Source organism: Phalaenopsis equestris, unplaced genomic scaffold (assembly GCF_001263595.1).
Source record: "Phalaenopsis equestris unplaced genomic scaffold, ASM126359v1 Scaffold000531, whole genome shotgun sequence".
Classification (NCBI taxonomy): domain Eukaryota; kingdom Viridiplantae; phylum Streptophyta; class Magnoliopsida; order Asparagales; family Orchidaceae; genus Phalaenopsis; species Phalaenopsis equestris.
This window is the reverse complement of record NW_018164971.1, coordinates 285,885-304,364: the sequence shown is the minus strand read 5'-3', so window position 1 is coordinate 304,364 and position 18,480 is coordinate 285,885. Positions and strand designations below refer to the sequence as shown.

The following is an 18,480-nucleotide window of genomic DNA, read 5'->3' as shown; positions in this document are numbered from 1 at the left end:
TCAAAATTGAGTGAACATGGGCCCATTGGATTTGTCTTGTTGAGACACAATTTGACAATAAGCTTGTCAAATGTAGCATATATTGAACCTTCTAATTAGGCATAAGAAGCTTTCAAAAATAATTTAACAGCTCGATTTAAGTTTAATTTGACTTGTATTGGATCAATTTTAGTTTCATTGTGTTTATCTCATTGAGTCGATCAATTTGACTGTAAGTTTGCTAAAATCAGAGTTCTGAATGATTTTTAATAGAAACTTAAATGTTCTTTGCTCAAAAAATTATCTCGAGATTCGTGTCACACCTTGAGATATGTATGAGATGATGAAAATTTGTTGATGATGTATTAACCATTGTACGACATCCTTTATAAATGGAACAAACATTTCTTGAAGAAATAAAACTATTGAACACTATTCATTAATGTTCATCTCTCTCTCGTTCTCCCATCATTTATGTTTTATTCATTGGTTGTGATTCATGGACAATCTCATATTAAATATTTTGAAAGGTGCGGTGAGTGTGGATCAAACCACCAACAATAAGAGGAGCATGCTAATGAGTTGATCCGATAGATAGGCATCGGTTCGGGCATGATGCATTGCACGAACAAGATAATGTGTTCTCTTCGGGAGATTCTAAGGTTGAGACACCAGAACAACTCAAGATTCTGATTGAAACTTACGATGCAAAAACGGATCGGACCCATCACATTTCTTTCAAGTTAACTGTGTGTCTTCTCAAGATTAACGACGCACTAAGATGCTAACTCTTCTTCTCAATTAGTTCAATGGCTTACCAGTAGGAGGGATCGTGTCATTTGCATACTTCGAACAAATATTCATCGTACAATCCGCCAGCACGCAAAAATTGAGGAAAAGCTCGCAAGCCCTCTTGCAACTTTATTGATGACATATACGATATAATGTTATTTTATCTCAAAATATATTTGATTTCATGTCATTTGTTCATTAATTTATACCAAGTAATACTGGCATAAAAGATTAAAATAGCGGAATATTAGCACACGTATCACTCAATTCCTATGTATTGACATTTATAGCACCAAAATTTTAATTTTTACTTGTAAGAATGAAAATGTGTATTTCACTTTTTAAAAATAGTGATATTTTATATAATGTATGAAAGAATTGAGTGATCTAAATGAAAAAAATTAAAACTTAGTTAGTTTTGTAAATATATGAGAATTGGGTGGTATGTATGTAGGGTTGTAAACGAGCCGAGCTTGAGAGAGTTCAGGCTTAGCTCATGTTCGGCTCATTCGAAATTGCTCGTGTTCGAAATAGGCTTGTGAACAGTGTGTTCGTGTTCTACTCGAAATTAACTCGTTAAAATTAAATTGAAAAAAATAGATATAAAGTGTTGGATTCGAACCCGGACCAAATATATACAAAGGAATGCATTAACCACATTACCACACAAGGTGATATAATTTGATTGAATAATTAAAATTTGTTTATAACGTATCAAATACATTATTATATAAATAATATATGTAATATATTATTATATAATATATATATATATATATATATTTTATTTCGATCTAAAATGAGCTGAACACGAGCGAACAAAGAGTTGTTCGTGTTAGGCTCATTTATAATTCAAGTTTTAAAAACTTGTTCGTGTTCGACTTGTTTACTTAAGGAACGAGCCGAACACAAGCTGTTCCCGAACAACGAGTTTTTTTGACAACTCTATATGTATGTAAATGTCCCTAAAATAAGTTAACTAATGATTTTTTTTTAGTGTTATATAAGTTAGTTCAATTTTGATGGTCAACAAAAAATTGAAAAGACATACGAGCCATAGGACTTATTAAGTGTTGAAAAACACTTTCCATAAATATCATCAAATTTGATAGAGGTATTTTGAACAAAACATTGGATTTAAAATTACTCATACATTTCATATAAAATTATTTGGTAAATTATTCAAATGTCCAAATGGATTCCAATCATGAATGGCATACTTGTAATTAGTGTAAAATTCAAACTTCCCTTCTCTGTCCCTCATAAATAGTAAGGCTTTTGCAATCTCTTCTTTCTCGTCTCCTCGTCGTTTCCTCTGCTATGTCGTTTTTCTTGATTTTTTTTTTTTTGCGATTCTATTTCCTATTTTGCTCGTTGCCTTCCCAATCAAGATCACATGCTAAATTCCTATGATCTCTCCTTTTTTTTTTCTTTTGTTTGCCTGTCGTGGTTCCGCGCCGCCTCATTGCTCAATTTAAGAGCAGCTGAGGGCTAAGGCATCACAACCGACCCTCGCTTAAGCACGAGTTAAAGTCTAGCAGAACAGTCTTGACAACGTGCCTCTCGACACACGAGGCCTTTATTTTATTTATATTTGACTTTGATTTTAATTAGAGTATTGTAGGTGAATTGTATTGTTTAAGTGTGTTGTGTGAATTGTGGTGTTTGTGTGTGGATGTGTCAAAGAATAAAAACACCTAAGTCTAAAAGGCTCTCCTAAGCCACTCCCAATCCTTATAAGAGCTCAACTTGATTTTAATATGTCGATTCCAATGGACTCAACTAAATGTTGAGGATTTGAAACCAAACATATGAGATTATACGGAGTCAAGAAGTGATTTGAATTTCTAAATGATATGGGCCCCAATATTGGTATTCTAGGAGAGTCGGTAGAGAAATCCTATGACTAGATCATAGGCTCTAGAGAGCGAAACAAACATCACCAAAATGAGGTAAACACCGCTTTCACCCCATGGATCCGCATGACACGACCAACCCGATGACCCTCCAATACGTTGTAGACATTGATGACCCTTCGGATCACAACACAACTTGACATACCGACCTGGTAATCTGCCTCCACTGTTATGTGCCAGTGGCTATCACCGCCCGCCTTTGCTTAAGATTTTCAAATTTTCCAAAATTTTCAAAAACTCCATTATTTTGATAATTTTCATTATTTTGATAATTTTCAGACAAACAGACAAAATCATCTAAAAATTTGGGGGTAACTAATATATCATCAACAAAATTTTATCATTTGGCACGAATCTCAAGACATCTAGCATGAATCAAGAAATATTTTTTTTAGGAAGAAACATTCAAACTCAAATTAAAAATCATCAAGAACTCTTATTTCAGCAAACTTATAATTGAATTGACTGGCTCGACGAGACAGACCTAATGACACCAAAACTGACTTAATCTGAGCCAAATTAAGTCGGAAGTAAACCCTTAAACCACTTTTAGAAGTTTTGGGTGGTTGATTGGAATGTTAAATGAATTTCAAATCTAACATACTTATAGTTAAATCAAATATTTGATGACATGAATCTAACTGACTCTGACATCACAATAACACTTAAATATCGACAAAATGTTGCCCAGTCGTAGGAATCTCTCTGGATCATTCAATAAATTGATCTAGATTAATTCCTCATTTGCATGTTAGGATCTCTCAAAATCTATAAATGAAACCCTTCTCCATTCATGAAAGGAAACTCAGACCTTGAACTAAAAGAAGAGCATGACTTGGAGCTAGTTTGAGAAGGAGTTGAATTCAAGCATCGCTCCACACGGAAGAACCGACAAACACTCCCCGATCTCACAATCGTCAACCACCACACACTGGCCACCATCGACCACATTCGACTACCTCCTGCTCTAGCAACAAAACCCCTCTAGAAGTCAAACATATGTTGTGAGGTGACAAAGCACAATGTAAAGACCGATATAGCGGAATAACAGAACACTGCGGGGTAAAGACTAACATCGCGGAGTAATCAAGCATCCTACGAAGAATTGAATCATCCTAAACACCGTGCAATTACACACTTTAAGGGCAGTGCACTGAAATCCCGACAACCACTCCCAACTACAACAACTCCAGACCTTTATACAACAAATCTTTTTAAATATAATCATTGTAATTTGAAGAATAGTGTAACCATTTCACTTATATGGGACAAAAAATTGTACTTATATTCATCTACTTATAGTTGATTGTCCCATTTTTTACCAAATTTTTAAAATAGCATTTAAAAATAAAAATTAAAAACTGGCCTGTTGGCGACGAGCGTTTCATGATTCCTTTCCCCTTTTTTTTTTTTTTTTTTTCTTATTTTTCTTTGCTTTCTGCGTGAATGACTTGATATTTAGGATTTGCGATTTCCATTTCAAGAGAAATTGATGAGAGATGAGATGACTGGAGAACTGACAGGCTTACCTCTCTTGCCGTCCATATCTGCGCATGACAAGATGTAGCCTGCAGACAATCATGAATCTTCAGGCATGCATCAATACATATATTTTTATTTTCAATTATTTATGTATAATTTTGCTTTCACTTAAATACAAAGTGATTTTGATCAATCTAACCGTCTAAGATCCATCCATTAAATTTCCATTAATCTCGTAGCATCTCTCGAGTAACACAAGTAACCAATGAAATCAAATGCAGGCTTATTATGATAAATAAAAAAGCCTGCATCAGTTTATGAGAGCCGCTGGATAAAAATAACAATTTCGCTCCAAAAAAAAAAATAGAGAAAGAAAGAAACAAACTAATATATACAAAACAAGACCCCCTTCTTTTAAATTTGATATAATTTAACTGCATGATACAACTATCATTTATGAAAATATATATGTGCTTAAATTAGCTGCATCAATTATTAAACTTCTATTTTTGGAATGTTAAAAAAATAAAATAAATTAAAATACCCTTCTATGTGACTCCCCATGACCAAGTAAAGATCCTATCATCCCTGTATTCCCTTAGCAGAGCAATACAATCTCAAGAAGATTCGGCCAAGGATCTCCCATAGCCATTCCTATGTGATTTCTGCCACTTCCATGCAACATTGAGGCTCTCTTCAAGATCTGTGTGCTTCGCTGTCCAGTTCAGCTCCATGTAGATCTTCGACGGATCGCTGTACACTTCGGCATAATCGCCGGGTCGTCTTTCAAAGTACTCCACTTTGATGTCAACTCCAGTCGCTCTCTTACAAGCTTCAACAAATTCCTTGACGGATCTACCTGATAGCAAAACTAATCTAAATATGAGCATTAAAATTTAGGGGCATTTACATGCATACCACTCAATTCCCATGTAATTGCATATCTATTACTTAAAACTTTGCTTTGTACATTTACACATCCCACAGCTTTTATATCACATCAAAATTTTCATGAAATACACCCTTTCATGCATACATAAGGTGGCATATATGAGAAAATTGACGTTTAGTTGTTAGATATGTAAATACATAAGAATTGCGCGGTGTGTATGTAAATCTTCCCAAAATGTATAGTGTCGAAATATCAGAGACTAAATGACATCCTGCAAAAGAGTCCAATCATCATATGAAATGCAAAGTTGTCTGACCTTTTCCAGTGCCAACATTGTAGATCCCGACATATTTAGGCCTTGCGTTGTCAAGAGCTTTCACATGAGCGTCGACAAGGTCGGTGACGTCGATATAGTCTCTTATGCAGGTTCCATCATGAGTTGGGTAGTCTATTCCTTTAACCTGTGAGTTTAATCAAACTCATCACCGGTGAATTCCGACATGAATAATGAGAAGCGAATCATATGTTTACCTTCAGCCCTGATATGATTCCTCGTGCGGCATCGAAGCATGCACCAGAAATTCGTCCATGCTCACGAAGCTCAGGTCTCGGAGCTTCGCCTAGCCTTCCTTCGGGGTCTGACCCAATGACATTGAAGTACCTGATCATGGGGGGTTACAAAAAAAATTAGGTACTGACATTTTTTTTATTGGGGCTTTACATACATACCAGACAAGTCTTATACATTTACATATCTTACACCTAAACTTTCATATTTACATGCATAACACTAAAACCTTTGATATCACATAAAAAATACCACTATCCATAACTTTTTAAAAGTGAATACACCTTGTCCTGCATTGGTTTTTAATATCAAGGTATTATAGATGTAAATATCATACTTTACGTGTTAGATATGTAAATGCATGAGATTTTTGTGGTATGTATGCAAATCTTCCTTTTTTTAATGGAATTTACGCTTTTTTCAGCCCATGTCAAGAGAATCAAACCTAAGAATCATAACAGACATGTCAGTATTCTTTGAAAAGTCCAGGATAATGTCCTCTGCCATCTTCTTGGCCTTCCCATATGGGTTGATAGGATACTGCATTATCAAAACAGAACTTCACCAGCTGAACTATTTGGTGTTAATTTGTAATTTTTCATGAAATTTTAAAAAATTAAAATCTTCAAACAGTGAAATTAACTCTGTACATAACTAAATAAAATTGTAATATACACGAACCTGAGGGGTTTTTTCAGTTATGGGCATTTTCTCAGGTTCTCCATAAGTTGCACATGTGCTTGAATATATTAGAGTTTTGACGCCGTGTTTTGCCATGGCTTCCAGAATAATCAGAGTATTTGCAGTAATGTTGTGATAGTACCTGTAGCGTGAAGCAGCCAAATTAAGAATCAAAATAGCACTGTACTTTTTTACAGATATTCCAATTGCATTTGATATGTAAATGCCATAAAATACTTATGTATTTACATATCTAACACCTAAACTTAAATTTTCATGTGTTTGAAAGATTTGGATGGCATAAATGTAAAATGTAAAGTTCAGGTGTTCGATATGCAAGTACACAGGAATTGGTTGGTATGTATGTAAATGCTCCTAAAATAGAACCAGATGGCAAACATTCAAATTTGCGACGTGTGCGTCATTGTGCTTCTTGAAAACATTAACATGGATGATAACAATATATCAAAAACTTTGTTGTGCCGACTTTTAATCTACAAATTTGAGTCAATTTGCATGATTAGGTTTATTAGTTCTATCACAAAAATAAAAGTGATACTGCGATAGAAGATTTGAATGTTCAAGTAGTATGGTTAAAAATTGATGAGCGCTTAAAATATCATCTAATAAAAGAATATCATGAAGGTTAAAGTTAATTATAAATTTGAAATGAAATTGTATGTGCCACATATGAACTTGAGCGTTTGCTGACAAAAAAATCACTAACAACCACGTGTAGAAGAATAGAGAATGTTAAGATGAATGCATGGAAAAAGTTGAAGGGCATTTACGTCAATGCCACCCAATTCTTTTAAATCACATAAAAAAATACCCCACTTTAACTTTAAAAAAGTGAAGTACACCTTTTCATGCATAGGTAAAGTGGCATGCATGTAAAAATTGAAGTTTTGATGTTAGATATGAAAATACATAGCAGTGGTATTTACGTAAATCTTTCTAAATATATAAATGTTCTGCTAAGCAAACATATTTAAACAATTAGAGAATACCTAAGAGGTTCAAGAGTACTCTCCCCAACGTAAGCTACTGCAGCAAAGTGCATCACCGCATCAAATGCATTTTGAGCAAATATTTGATCAACCTAAGAACTTGGTGAAGGAAGAACGTCCCGTTCACAATAACTTTTAGAAAAAGGGAAATTTACATACCTAGCACAAAATTCTCATGTATATACATATCGCAGACCTAAACTATAATATTTACATGAAAATGAGTATTTCACTTGGTAATAGTGCTATTTTTGATGTGATATTAAAGATTTGAGTTCTATGTGCACAAATATGAAAGTTTAGGTGTGAGATATGTAAATACATAGGAATTGTGAGCTATGTAATTGCCCCCACAAAAAAAAAATGTAGTTCAAAAAGGATACAGCTTTTGCATCGCCTAAATCTGCAAAGATAAATTGCAGCCTCCCTGGCTCTGGAAATAACTCCTGAAGAATTTTAACAGCCCCAATGTTTCCCCTAGAAAGATTATCCTACAATGAATTATGACCACGAGATCAGTCATTGCAAAAGCATTTTAATGATTTCGTTTGGATAATCAAATCATACCACAATAGTAACCCGATATGAGTCCTTCAAGAGTCGAAGAGATGCATGTGACCCTATATAGCCGGCTCCCCCAGTTACTAAGACATGTGTTACCCCTTGCTCATGCTGGGAAAACTGCAAAAAAGATAGCAAAGGAAAATATTAAGTTCATATACATTCATCAAAATAAACTCTTTATAATAAAGATTAAAATATCATGTTAAAAGGAACAAATTTATAACCTCGCAAGAAAATGTTCCCTACGAAATTTAATATTATCGAAAAATTTTGCAAGGAAAACATAAATTATAATAATTATTCATCACTTCAAGAAAAATATGCAGGGAAAACGAATGCTAGAAATATATGTTAATGAAATGAATAGAAAACATGAGAAGATAGAAATCAACGTTCCATTCAAAGAGAAAGCTGTAATTAAACATTATTTAAATGTTTCAGTTTTCCTAAAGTAGCTCCTATATACTAAAAAATCATCACTTGAAAGATCAACCTATTAATTAGAGAAGCTAATAAAGAAAATTCCATTCATTCTTTTTGAGAAGCTTGCTAATCTCAAGAGCAAGTACTGACTTGTTGTTTACAATGAAGATGCCGCTCTGTTGTAATACAGATGTGTAATGCCAAATCAAGCATACATTTTATTGTTTCTTCACACCAATGCTATTAGAAAGGTTTAAAAAAATGAGTTGAACAGCAACAATTACGACAACAAACGAAGAATATTTATTAAGAAATAAAAAACCAAAATTTGGGCTAAAGAAGAGAAAACAATAATTCAACTTTATAAATATGGGAAATCCGCAAGCATAAAAAATAATAATAATAATAATAAATCTCCATGGCAAGAATGATGGAAATCCCACAAACAAATTATGTCAAGTGAACTAGATTGTAATGTCAAACTGGCTTATGCTTCTAAATGCTTTTGGTATGAACCAAAAAGTCTATTTAGTCAGGAACAACAGATTACTACATACCATAATTTATTTGCACAAAGGTGCTAGGAATGATAAAACCGAAATATCATGTAGCTTTAATATTTTAATATAAGAATCAAAAGGGGAAAGGAAAGTCATAAAAAAAAATCTGCGCATCTTGTAACAACAAAAAACCACACATAAATAGATCTATAGTAGCAAGAAACCAAATTAAAAATACCAAAATAGGAAAACCCAGAAAAAGAAAACTAAAAAATAAAAGATAAAAATTGTTGGCAACCTGAATCGGGCAATCCCCCTCTTGTCATGTGATTGAGGGACCTTTCCGTGATCCCGCTAAATCTAGGAAAGACCTATTCTTGTTCTCTTAAAATTTCTGGAATCAAAACACCATCATCATAACAAAATTATGGTCTTGCGGTGTCTAAGGCTGTCACGCGACAAAATCCATCCAAGACAAGTTAAAAACACACATACATCCTTCCAAAGTCTACCATGATAAAATATATATCCATCATTCTTTGGCACAACTTGAGTTGGAACTGCTCATAGCTGAGTATTCTCACAAACCAAATCTCGAGACATTAAATATGTAATATGCTTCTCCCACTTCTCATACTCGGTTCGGTGCATCTGATGAACACGTATTTATGGAGAAATCAACCCTAGAATGAACTCTATTGCACGTTGGACCATCGTCAGTGGTGACCGCCAAAAAGTTAAACAATTAGTCATTATATTTGGCAACTCCATCAACAGGGGTTGTCCCTTTTTATATATCGACTCCTCATACTCACTATTTTCTATGACAATCAATGTTAATCCCGTGGTGATCTCTAACTTCGGCTCAGCTTGAATCACTATCATCTCTTCATCGTTAGTTGAATGTTGAGACTCTTTTATGAAGTATTCATTCTCTCTAGTGTCACTGTCCCTTTCTTCAATTGTTCGATGCCTGACGAAAGAGATTTTCTTTTGTTTGGGCAATTTGATACATTGCCCAAAACCGTGACAATTTGATTCCTTATGTTCTTCACTCTAAACTAGTTTCTCCTCATACGGGGTCGGCTAGGGTGCTCCGTTGGAAGCACTCTTATTGCTTAATCCTGGAGAGTAACTCTGCCTGTAAGGTGTGAAGATCACCTGATGATGTTTCTCCACCATTGAAGCTATGGTCAGAACAACTTGTAATGTCCAATAGGGTAGTAATTATACCACGTTGTCAATAGACGGTCCCAATCCTCACAAATATCAAGCTAGGTTGTTCTCTTCTGGGCTCCACTAGCCCACACTTCAACATAAGTTGCTCAAACTCAGAGATTTTATTGTTATAAGTGATGAAGTCTCAAGAACATGTCATGTAAGTAATGCGAGGGAATGCATTTGCGTTGACTTTCCCTTTTCATCTTTAGATCAGATGATGATCTAATTCTTCCCATCCTGATATCAAAGATGCTTCAAGTTCTCCTATCATAAAGAAACATTCTTTTTTAACTTAATATCGACTAGCTTGAACATTTTGTGAGGTGAAATAGTTTTATTCTTAAATATTTATTTCACTGTCTGGAGCCTCTCAATAAATTCATCTGGATCCATGCAAACAACACTCCAACACCTTGTCTTCTCTGATATTCAATGCTAAATCGATGTGACATAGGTTGTTTGTCACCAAAAACTTCCTGATGGAAGGGATCACTTCCTCCCCAAAATTTGGCGAGTCATCATTATGGCTACGAGCGACCTCACTAAATTGACTTGTCTCAAAGGCGACAAACCTTCACTGCATTTGGAAGATTTCCTGTTGTATATCCTATATAGTAAGCTCCTAGGCATCGTTTTGCATATTTCTCCTAAGCGGCATTGTGTCATTTTTTCCTGATCAGACTTTCAGTGAGTGCGGGTTGCAACTCAAGGTTGGTTGGAAGCTTAGGTTTTAGTGGTAGGTGTAAATTTAGAAATGCTCAATTTTGAAGGTAGAAATGCTCAATTTTGAAAATTTAGAGTTTGAGACTTGGAGTTAGGAATTCTGGTAGGAATGATTTTTTATGGTTGAATATGTTTTGGAATTTTGAATTCGGACAAGAATGACAAAATCCTAAAATTTAGGACTTGTCTAGCTTTGATATCAAAAGATACCATTTTAGAACTCCTAGAATGTGTTTGGGAATAAAAAAAGGCACTAGAGAAGTTGTAGGAATGGTAACAGGGAAGGGAGGATGGATGACAGCTGATATTCTAGTGCAAATGACAGCTTTGTAGCGAACTAGAACGAAAATCAGCAGTTTACTACTGTGAACAGCAATTTGTTGCAAGTTGGATGTTGAAAGAGATCTTTGAACATCTGGTAGAGGTCAACTTTGATCATTTTAGGCTACAAACACACTACCTAAAGAAAACTCAAAGATGCAGCACTCCATTAGAGAATACTAGAAGAAGACATCTCCAAATAACATAAAAATAGTTAAACATCCTCTAAACAGCAAAAAACCACACATAAATAGGTCCATAATCATAATTAAAATAATGAAATAGGAAACTGCAGAAAAGAAAGAAAAAGAAAAGGTAAGAAATAAAAAATTTTGATGAAAACGTGACTCAGGTGCTCCCCCTACCTCCTACAATTTCCAGACCTTCCCGCGATCCCGCTAAATCACGGAATTCTGTGTTTTTGTGGAACTAACAAGCTCCCGCATCAGTTATTTGAAGCTATAGATTGAAAAAAGCGACGTCATGCCTATATAATAGAAATAAGGGGCATTTACATACATACCATCCAATCCCTATATATTTACACATCTAACACATAAATTTTTCTTCTTCTATTTATATCACCCAAATATTACACATCACATCAAATATACCACCATTTTAACACTTATAAAAGGTGAAAAACAAATTTCCATGCATAGGTAAGGTGGCATTTGTGTAAAAATTGTAGTTTATGTTTTACATATGCATATACACAGGAATTTTGTGGTATATGTGTTCTACATAGGAATTGTGTTAAAGCCAACAACGAGCGAAAGATACCTCAAGAATGTTGTGAAATTTAGGGCAAAGCAAAACATGAATCGACACAAAAACAGAAGAACACAGAGATTTAACGAAGTTCAACAAAGATGCCTACATCCTCGGGAGAAGAGCGACGAATTTACTATTTCAGAAGAGTTACATACCCATAGGGTTACACATCTATTTATAGATAAAACCCACAGATAATTACAAACACGCCATCGCTCCCCTCAACCCACTAATCCAAGAGACACACCTCTTCATTCTAGGAGACACACCTCTCTAAATCCAAGAGACTCCAAATTCCTGGTATATGAGTCATACCTACAATTATCCACCTTGGCGAATATCCAACCCTTAGGAGAAATACATCATGGAGTTTCGTACACCGAAGTGGGTTGGGCAACCATGTCAACTAGCAACTGCAAACATTCAATAAGTTCACCTGGTCCTATTGCTGTAGTTGGAATCGCGAAATAAGGCTCCCACTCCCGTCCTCTCTTCTTCAGTTCGCGAACAGAAAGTCATCCTCCTCATTTTCGTGAAACGCAGAAAGAGGAGCGACCTTTCCAGTCGGTAGGAAGAAGATATCGCAACTCCTCCTTCGGTAGTTGCGATTGCGAGCGGTGAATACAGAGTAAGGAATCGCAGATTTGGGTTTTTCTTTGGGAAGGAGTTCTTGCTTGTGACTTGCGTTGAAGACAGGAAGAAGGATTTCTTGCTTGCAGGAAGGAGTTCTTTCTTGTGGTGAAGTCAGGAAGGAGTTCTTGCTTGAGGTGAAGACAGTAAGAAGGAATTGTTGCTTGCGGTGTTTCCTTTCTTTGAACTTATCTTCTGTTGTGGCTCTCGGATATAGAGAGAGAGGAAGTAAGAAATTTATTTCTTGTAATTGTCGAAGAGATCAACTGATGTAATTTTCTCAAGTAATAAAATACTCTGCAACTCCGTGGATGTAGACAATTTGTCGAACCACGTAAATCTGTGTGTTATTTTGGTGTGAAGCTTTTCTCATTCGATCTTTTCACTTCGTCGTCAATCGTTTTAAATTAAATATACCGCAACAAAGAATGACTTATAGCATCATTATACAATACTAGGACCATTTGGCTGATATAAATATAAAAAATTGTAGTTTATGCGTTAGATAAGTAAATACATAGGAATTGAGTGGTTTATAGGAATTGTGTTAAAGCCAACAACGAGCAAAAGATACTTCAAGAATGACTTTCAGCATCGTTATACAATACTAGGACCAGATCAAACAGGGGAAGCGAGGGATTGGATTGATCCAAATGACCAAAACAGTTAAAGGTACGAGTAATAAAATAATCCCTTAGTGATTTATTTGTTAGGTAAACCAAAACAGTTAAATGGGCCATTACTAATTGTCATTAAAGAAAAGGGTTGAGGTGAACAGTAAATCGCCTTAGAATATAGGGGTGTTTACATACATAGCACACAATTCTAATATTTCACGTTTACACATAGCACTAAAATCTTTAATATCACATAAAAAATAGCACTATTACCACTTTCAAAAAAGAAATACGCCTCAAAAGTGCTACGAATGTAAATATGAAATTTAGGTGTGATATATGTAAATACATTAGGAATTGTGTGCTAGGTATGTAAATTTCCCTAAAATATATGGTAGAGCTGATAATTTACCCACATGTAGGGTTCAAGAGGTAACTAAGTCGTGCATTTTGAAATAACCTTAAGATATGGTTAGCTAGAGACTGTCCCCCTCACAATAAACAAACGGTGCAATTTAATACCACGCAAAGGTAATTGCCAAAAAAAAGCATGAATGACATCTAAGATCAATTGTTGTCATTTGCATGTATGCATGCATTTTTTTTTTATTTTTTATTTTAAATTAAACAATGACATAAAGAAACTGGAACAAGGACAAAGCATTCAACTAAAATTTCATGCCCCAGGCAAACTACAAGATTCAAACTTTTATGAACATTCTATATTGATTTTAGCTTCATATTGAATATTTGAAAAATAAGTTGGTACAAAAATATTAAGTGGTTGGTCTTCTCGCATAAGCTTAAGCTTTTAGATTAAAAATGGCGTGGATCACTGATATAAGGTCCAGCTTTGATCATCCTTTGATTCATCCTCCCTATCAAGCGTTATACATTTCACTTCAAAAATTTGTACTATTTTTTACAATTGTTAAGCAAGACTCAAGGGTGAAAACTACCAAGGCACCATCACTTGATTGAGTGAGCTCTTCCTACATCATGTTGGCTGAATATAAATTTGTGAAGCACAGGGGTGAGGGTGGGTGGTCTCGGAGGAGGGAGGCGCTCTCCCATAAGCTCTTTTATGTTGACTATGGGCTTAACCACCGATGTGTAAGGTCCGATTTTGGTTTATTCTCCCTAGTATCATCATGGTTAGCTTATATAGACTATCTGGGTCAGCTCTATGATACTCATATTATTCAATCATTATAAGTATTGATTAAGGTGTTAAACATATTAGGCAAAAGAATTTATGCACAATTTATATCAAAGTTACCCTTAGTCTACACATTTTCCTTCTCATCTTTTGAAAGTAATTTTCTATTGCCCATGTATCGGGCATATTTTCTATAAATCCAAATCTTTCAAATCTATCTTCCACATTTTCATCTTTAATAGATAATACTCAAACCATTCCTAAATTTATACTTTTTAGTTTTGCCACATTCAACTTTACATTCTCTAGTTTAATGTTCTCAATTTAAAGATAAACGACCATTTTATATTGCCCGTCAAAATCAAAAAAACATACCTACCTGACTTCAGTTTGTTATAATTAAACTTTAAACCTCCAAGATATTCTCTTATTTGCTCCTGATGCACTTCTATAGTTTAACCACTTAGTAATAATTCAAGAAGTAATATATTCATCTACATCCATATTCTTCTATATAATAAAATTAATAAGCTTAATCTACCTACTAATATTGACAAACTCATAAAAAGGTTTTAAAGTTTTAAACGTCTTGGATTTATCATGCGAGGAGATATTAGTAGCTTATTAATGAAAAATATGATATTTAAAAAAAAATGATGAGAACACCAAATCATCATTGTGAGGGTAAATTGATCAACAACCCTAAGGCGGTGTTTGGAAGCATATGCAAATAATAGGATTTATCCATGGATTTAATCATTTAAGTTAAATCTAGCAAACATAAAATAAAAATAAAAATTAAATCCGACGCTCCGTTGAATCAAAATTTCTTTTGTTTCATCTTTTTATTCTTGTGATCCGTCTCTTTTATTAACATAAATCCCGATTTACTAAATCCAATTATGAGGTAGATTTATTTTGTTGTCGCTCGCGAGCTCCATACCCTTCACACATTGGATTTGATAAATCCGGATTTATCGGATTTATTGGATTTGATAAATCCTATTTAAATTGAATCTAGGTTGCAGCCAAACACCGCCTGAATGCCTAAAACAGAAAATAATAGTAACCACAAAGTATCTGAATAAGCCCACCAACTTGTTTATTTAGTATTAAAAAAAAGGGGGAATTTGCCAAGGCATTTTCTTGGAATATTTACCACATTTGTGCCGCTGAAACCAGGAGAGTTCTTGAGAATGAATATGCAGACAACTGTAAGAAAAGCTGCCGTGAAACATTTTCCTGCAAAAAGCCGCTTCCTTCTTGAATCTAAGTAATCCATCCCTGAAACAGAGAATAAGCAATGAAAAAAGTGCTAACAGAAAAGAAAGAGTCATCTTAAAGAAACAGTAAAAACAAATAAATGCATACAGAAAATTAACACAATAAACCGTTTTTTCAGACGAAACTAAAAACAAATTAAGTAATAAATCACCAAAATACCCAATCAACAAGAAAAAAACTGAAAAGAGATGAGATCTACCTGCCCTAGGCTGACTTCTGATCCTGCTACTGGGCAGCATGAGTGTAATTATTTCAAGATCATGTATAATATACAAGAAGAATCTCTCCTCTTCAAAGGCCGCTTCTCGTCAATCTCGAAACAGTTCTGCACCAAGAGTTTCACAGGATAAATTATTGAAGATCTGTACATCCATCAAAAGTCACGACATCGACATCAATTACAGAAGCAAGCAGTAATAAAATTTCCATCAGGTAGCATAAGAGATAAAAATCTAATTCTAAGCAACATAGCTTATAATATGCGTTGTCAGCAGAAACCACCAATAAATTCCAAAAATAGAAAAAAGATGAGCAGCAGAACCGGCGACAGCTTATAAATCACAAGAGAAAAAGTGACAGCCTTGTCTACGATCCAAACGGTGTAACCCCCAATCAAGCCGTCAGCTTTGCGATTCATACACCGATCCAATGACCAGCAGAACCGAATACAGCATGAATGTTTGGCGATTTAATATCCAAAAAAGTAACAAAATGAAGAAAACATGCGATCCGCAAGGGAAGCTAAGATGACGCACAAGTTAACATAATCCATGAAACTCTGCAGCACAAAAATGTCTCTGTGGAAAAGCTATTCTACCCTAACTGAAACCACTCAAACACCTCCAATTTTCGAAGCAAGTCATTCATTCACAGCAGCCGATGATGGCAGTGCAGACGAAATGGGAAAACGCGGACGAAGAGAGAACAACCCGCTCCATAAACAAAAACCAGATCACAAACTTCGCAAACAACAACACATCACGCAAAACGCCTAATCAGAGCTTCATCATACCTGGATGCAGATGAACGAGCTGAATAAACGATGAGTGAGAGGCGAAACGGCCGGAGAGAGAGAGAGAGAGAGAGAGAATGGAAAGGAATGGAGCTTTCAGATCGGGAAGAGGAGTTCTTGATGGATTTGGCAGGAGGGGGAGGGGAGAGGAGAAAACGGGGAGTATAAATATTTGTAAGAAAGCTGACTTTCCCCATTGGCGCTCCGGCCGTTCTCTCCGTATGGAGCGACTTCTCCTCGGAATGAGGGGGACTATTTCCCAACATTTTTAATTGCTTGGAAATTTAATTAGTTTGGCCGTACTTTATAACAATTCTCCAAATTGCCCTCTATCATTATTTTTTAAAAATAAAATATATTTTTTTTATTTAAATATTTAAAACTACAAGGGATTCATTTTTTTATGATTATAAATATCAAACTTTAGGTTTTAGATTTTTTTTTAAAGTAAAGAATGGTTTAGGGCCCAGATTTCTTTATGTGTCTAATCATTCGACCTTGCACTACAAGACAAATGCACTCAGCCGAACTTGAACCCGTGACCAAGGGACTTAGAACTGACTTTACAAATGTCAACCAAAGAGTCACAATGAAAAACACAAATTTTATGTTTTAGATATGTAAATACATAAGAATTTTGTGGCATGAATATCAAATTATCTTTAACTTTTAAAATGTCAAATAATTTCAAAAAAATAAATTATGTACTCATTATATATATAATAACACATACACAGGATGTATGTAAGATGTATATGTATTATTATCATTTTTTTTTTTACAATTTAATGTTAATCTAACTAATTTCAAGTGACCATCAGTGAATAAAAACCAATAATATTTAATTTCATGTCAATTAAAATGCATAATGATTCTTCAATAATAGTTAATGGTGACAGCATTAAGTAATATTAGGTTATTTTGAGCTAATCATGGGAGAAAAATTTGAGCAATTTTTAGAAACTTTAATAGGCGGCGCATTCTTGTTAAGAGATAGACATATCATTCATTGTCCATGGTGTATTAAGTGCTATTTGCTTGAGTTCTCTTATGGTTGATTATACATTGTTGAATATGCTTTAGTTTTTCATGCAACCACATCAATATGTTGGGATCGTTACATTTATCTTATTACTTGTTGCATACATTCATGGGCATATCGATCAATTCTAATGGTATGCATATCTAACGCTTAAATTTTCATTTTTACACGCATGCTATGTTACCTATGCATGAAAATTTGTATTTCGCATTTTTAAATTTAAAATCGCGCTATTTGTTATGTGACATGAAAGATTTGAGTTAAATACATATAAAAAAACAAACTTTAGGTGTTAAGTACATAAATACATAGAAATTGAGTGGTAAGTATGTAATTGTCCCTTTTATATATATGTCTTAATTATTTTCCTCTCATCTATCAATCGTTTTTACATGACTTATGATGAGATGCTAAAGTGAGATATAAGTATGAACTAATTATTTCTTTATTACTCTTTTATCCTCTCTTTTTTTTAATATTGCAATGCGTACTAACCTGTACTAAATATGTATTTTATTTTCTAACCAGCTTTCCCCGTAAGTTATGCATGCAGGTAATTATGGATTGCCTCCTTGTGACCTAGAATTCAATTATGTAAGAAAACAAAATTTAAGACTTGTTATCAAGATTAGTTGACTTTGGCTGTAGATAGGGGTGTCAAATCGAGTTTGTGGGTCAGGTCCAAGCATCCGACCCGCTCGAACCTAACCCAAATATTAAACGGGTTAGAAAGTGCAACCCACCAACCCGAACCAAATCAATATAACTCGTTTCACGTGAGGAATAACATCCATTCAGGTCTCGTTTAAGTAGATCTCGGGTCAATCCAAGTAGGTGGATCGATTTTGAGTCAATTTAGGGTTGGGGGGTCAGTTTCGGGTCATTTTGAG

General features: G+C 34.6%; 1 protein-coding gene across 1 annotated transcript; it reads right to left on the bottom strand.

The window, feature by feature from the left end:
- Nucleotides 1-4,577: 4,577 nt before the first annotated feature.
- On the bottom strand, nt 4,578-16,792 carry LOC110028826 (probable UDP-arabinose 4-epimerase 3). The gene is made up of 11 exons (XM_020730831.1): nt 16,549-16,792; nt 15,736-15,861; nt 15,412-15,536; nt 7,888-8,001; nt 7,704-7,811; nt 7,321-7,412; nt 6,311-6,452; nt 6,075-6,169; nt 5,593-5,722; nt 5,378-5,522; nt 4,578-5,028 (listed from the first exon to the last, which is right to left on the bottom strand). Exons 2-11 carry the CDS (start codon nt 15,773-15,775, stop codon nt 4,787-4,789), a joined length of 1,233 nt encoding a protein of 410 aa, XP_020586490.1. The 5' UTR covers nt 15,776-15,861; nt 16,549-16,792; the 3' UTR covers nt 4,578-4,786.
- Nucleotides 16,793-18,480: the final 1,688 nt, after the last annotated feature.

What these genes read in the sequence shown, in the direction of transcription:
- LOC110028826 (XM_020730831.1), bottom strand. Translation starts at nt 15,775, where the DNA reads ATGCTGCCCAGTAGCAGGATCAGAAGTCAGCCTAGGGCAG. An exon ending in AGTACTCTTGAACCTCTTAG is followed by an intron (nt 6,453 to 7,320) that starts GTATTCTCTAAT and finishes TTCACGCTACAG; the next exon opens with GTACTATCACAACATTACTG. An exon ending in ATGTCTGTTATGATTCTTAG is followed by an intron (nt 5,723 to 6,074) that starts GTTTGATTCTCT and finishes CCCCATGATCAG; the next exon opens with GTACTTCAATGTCATTGGGT.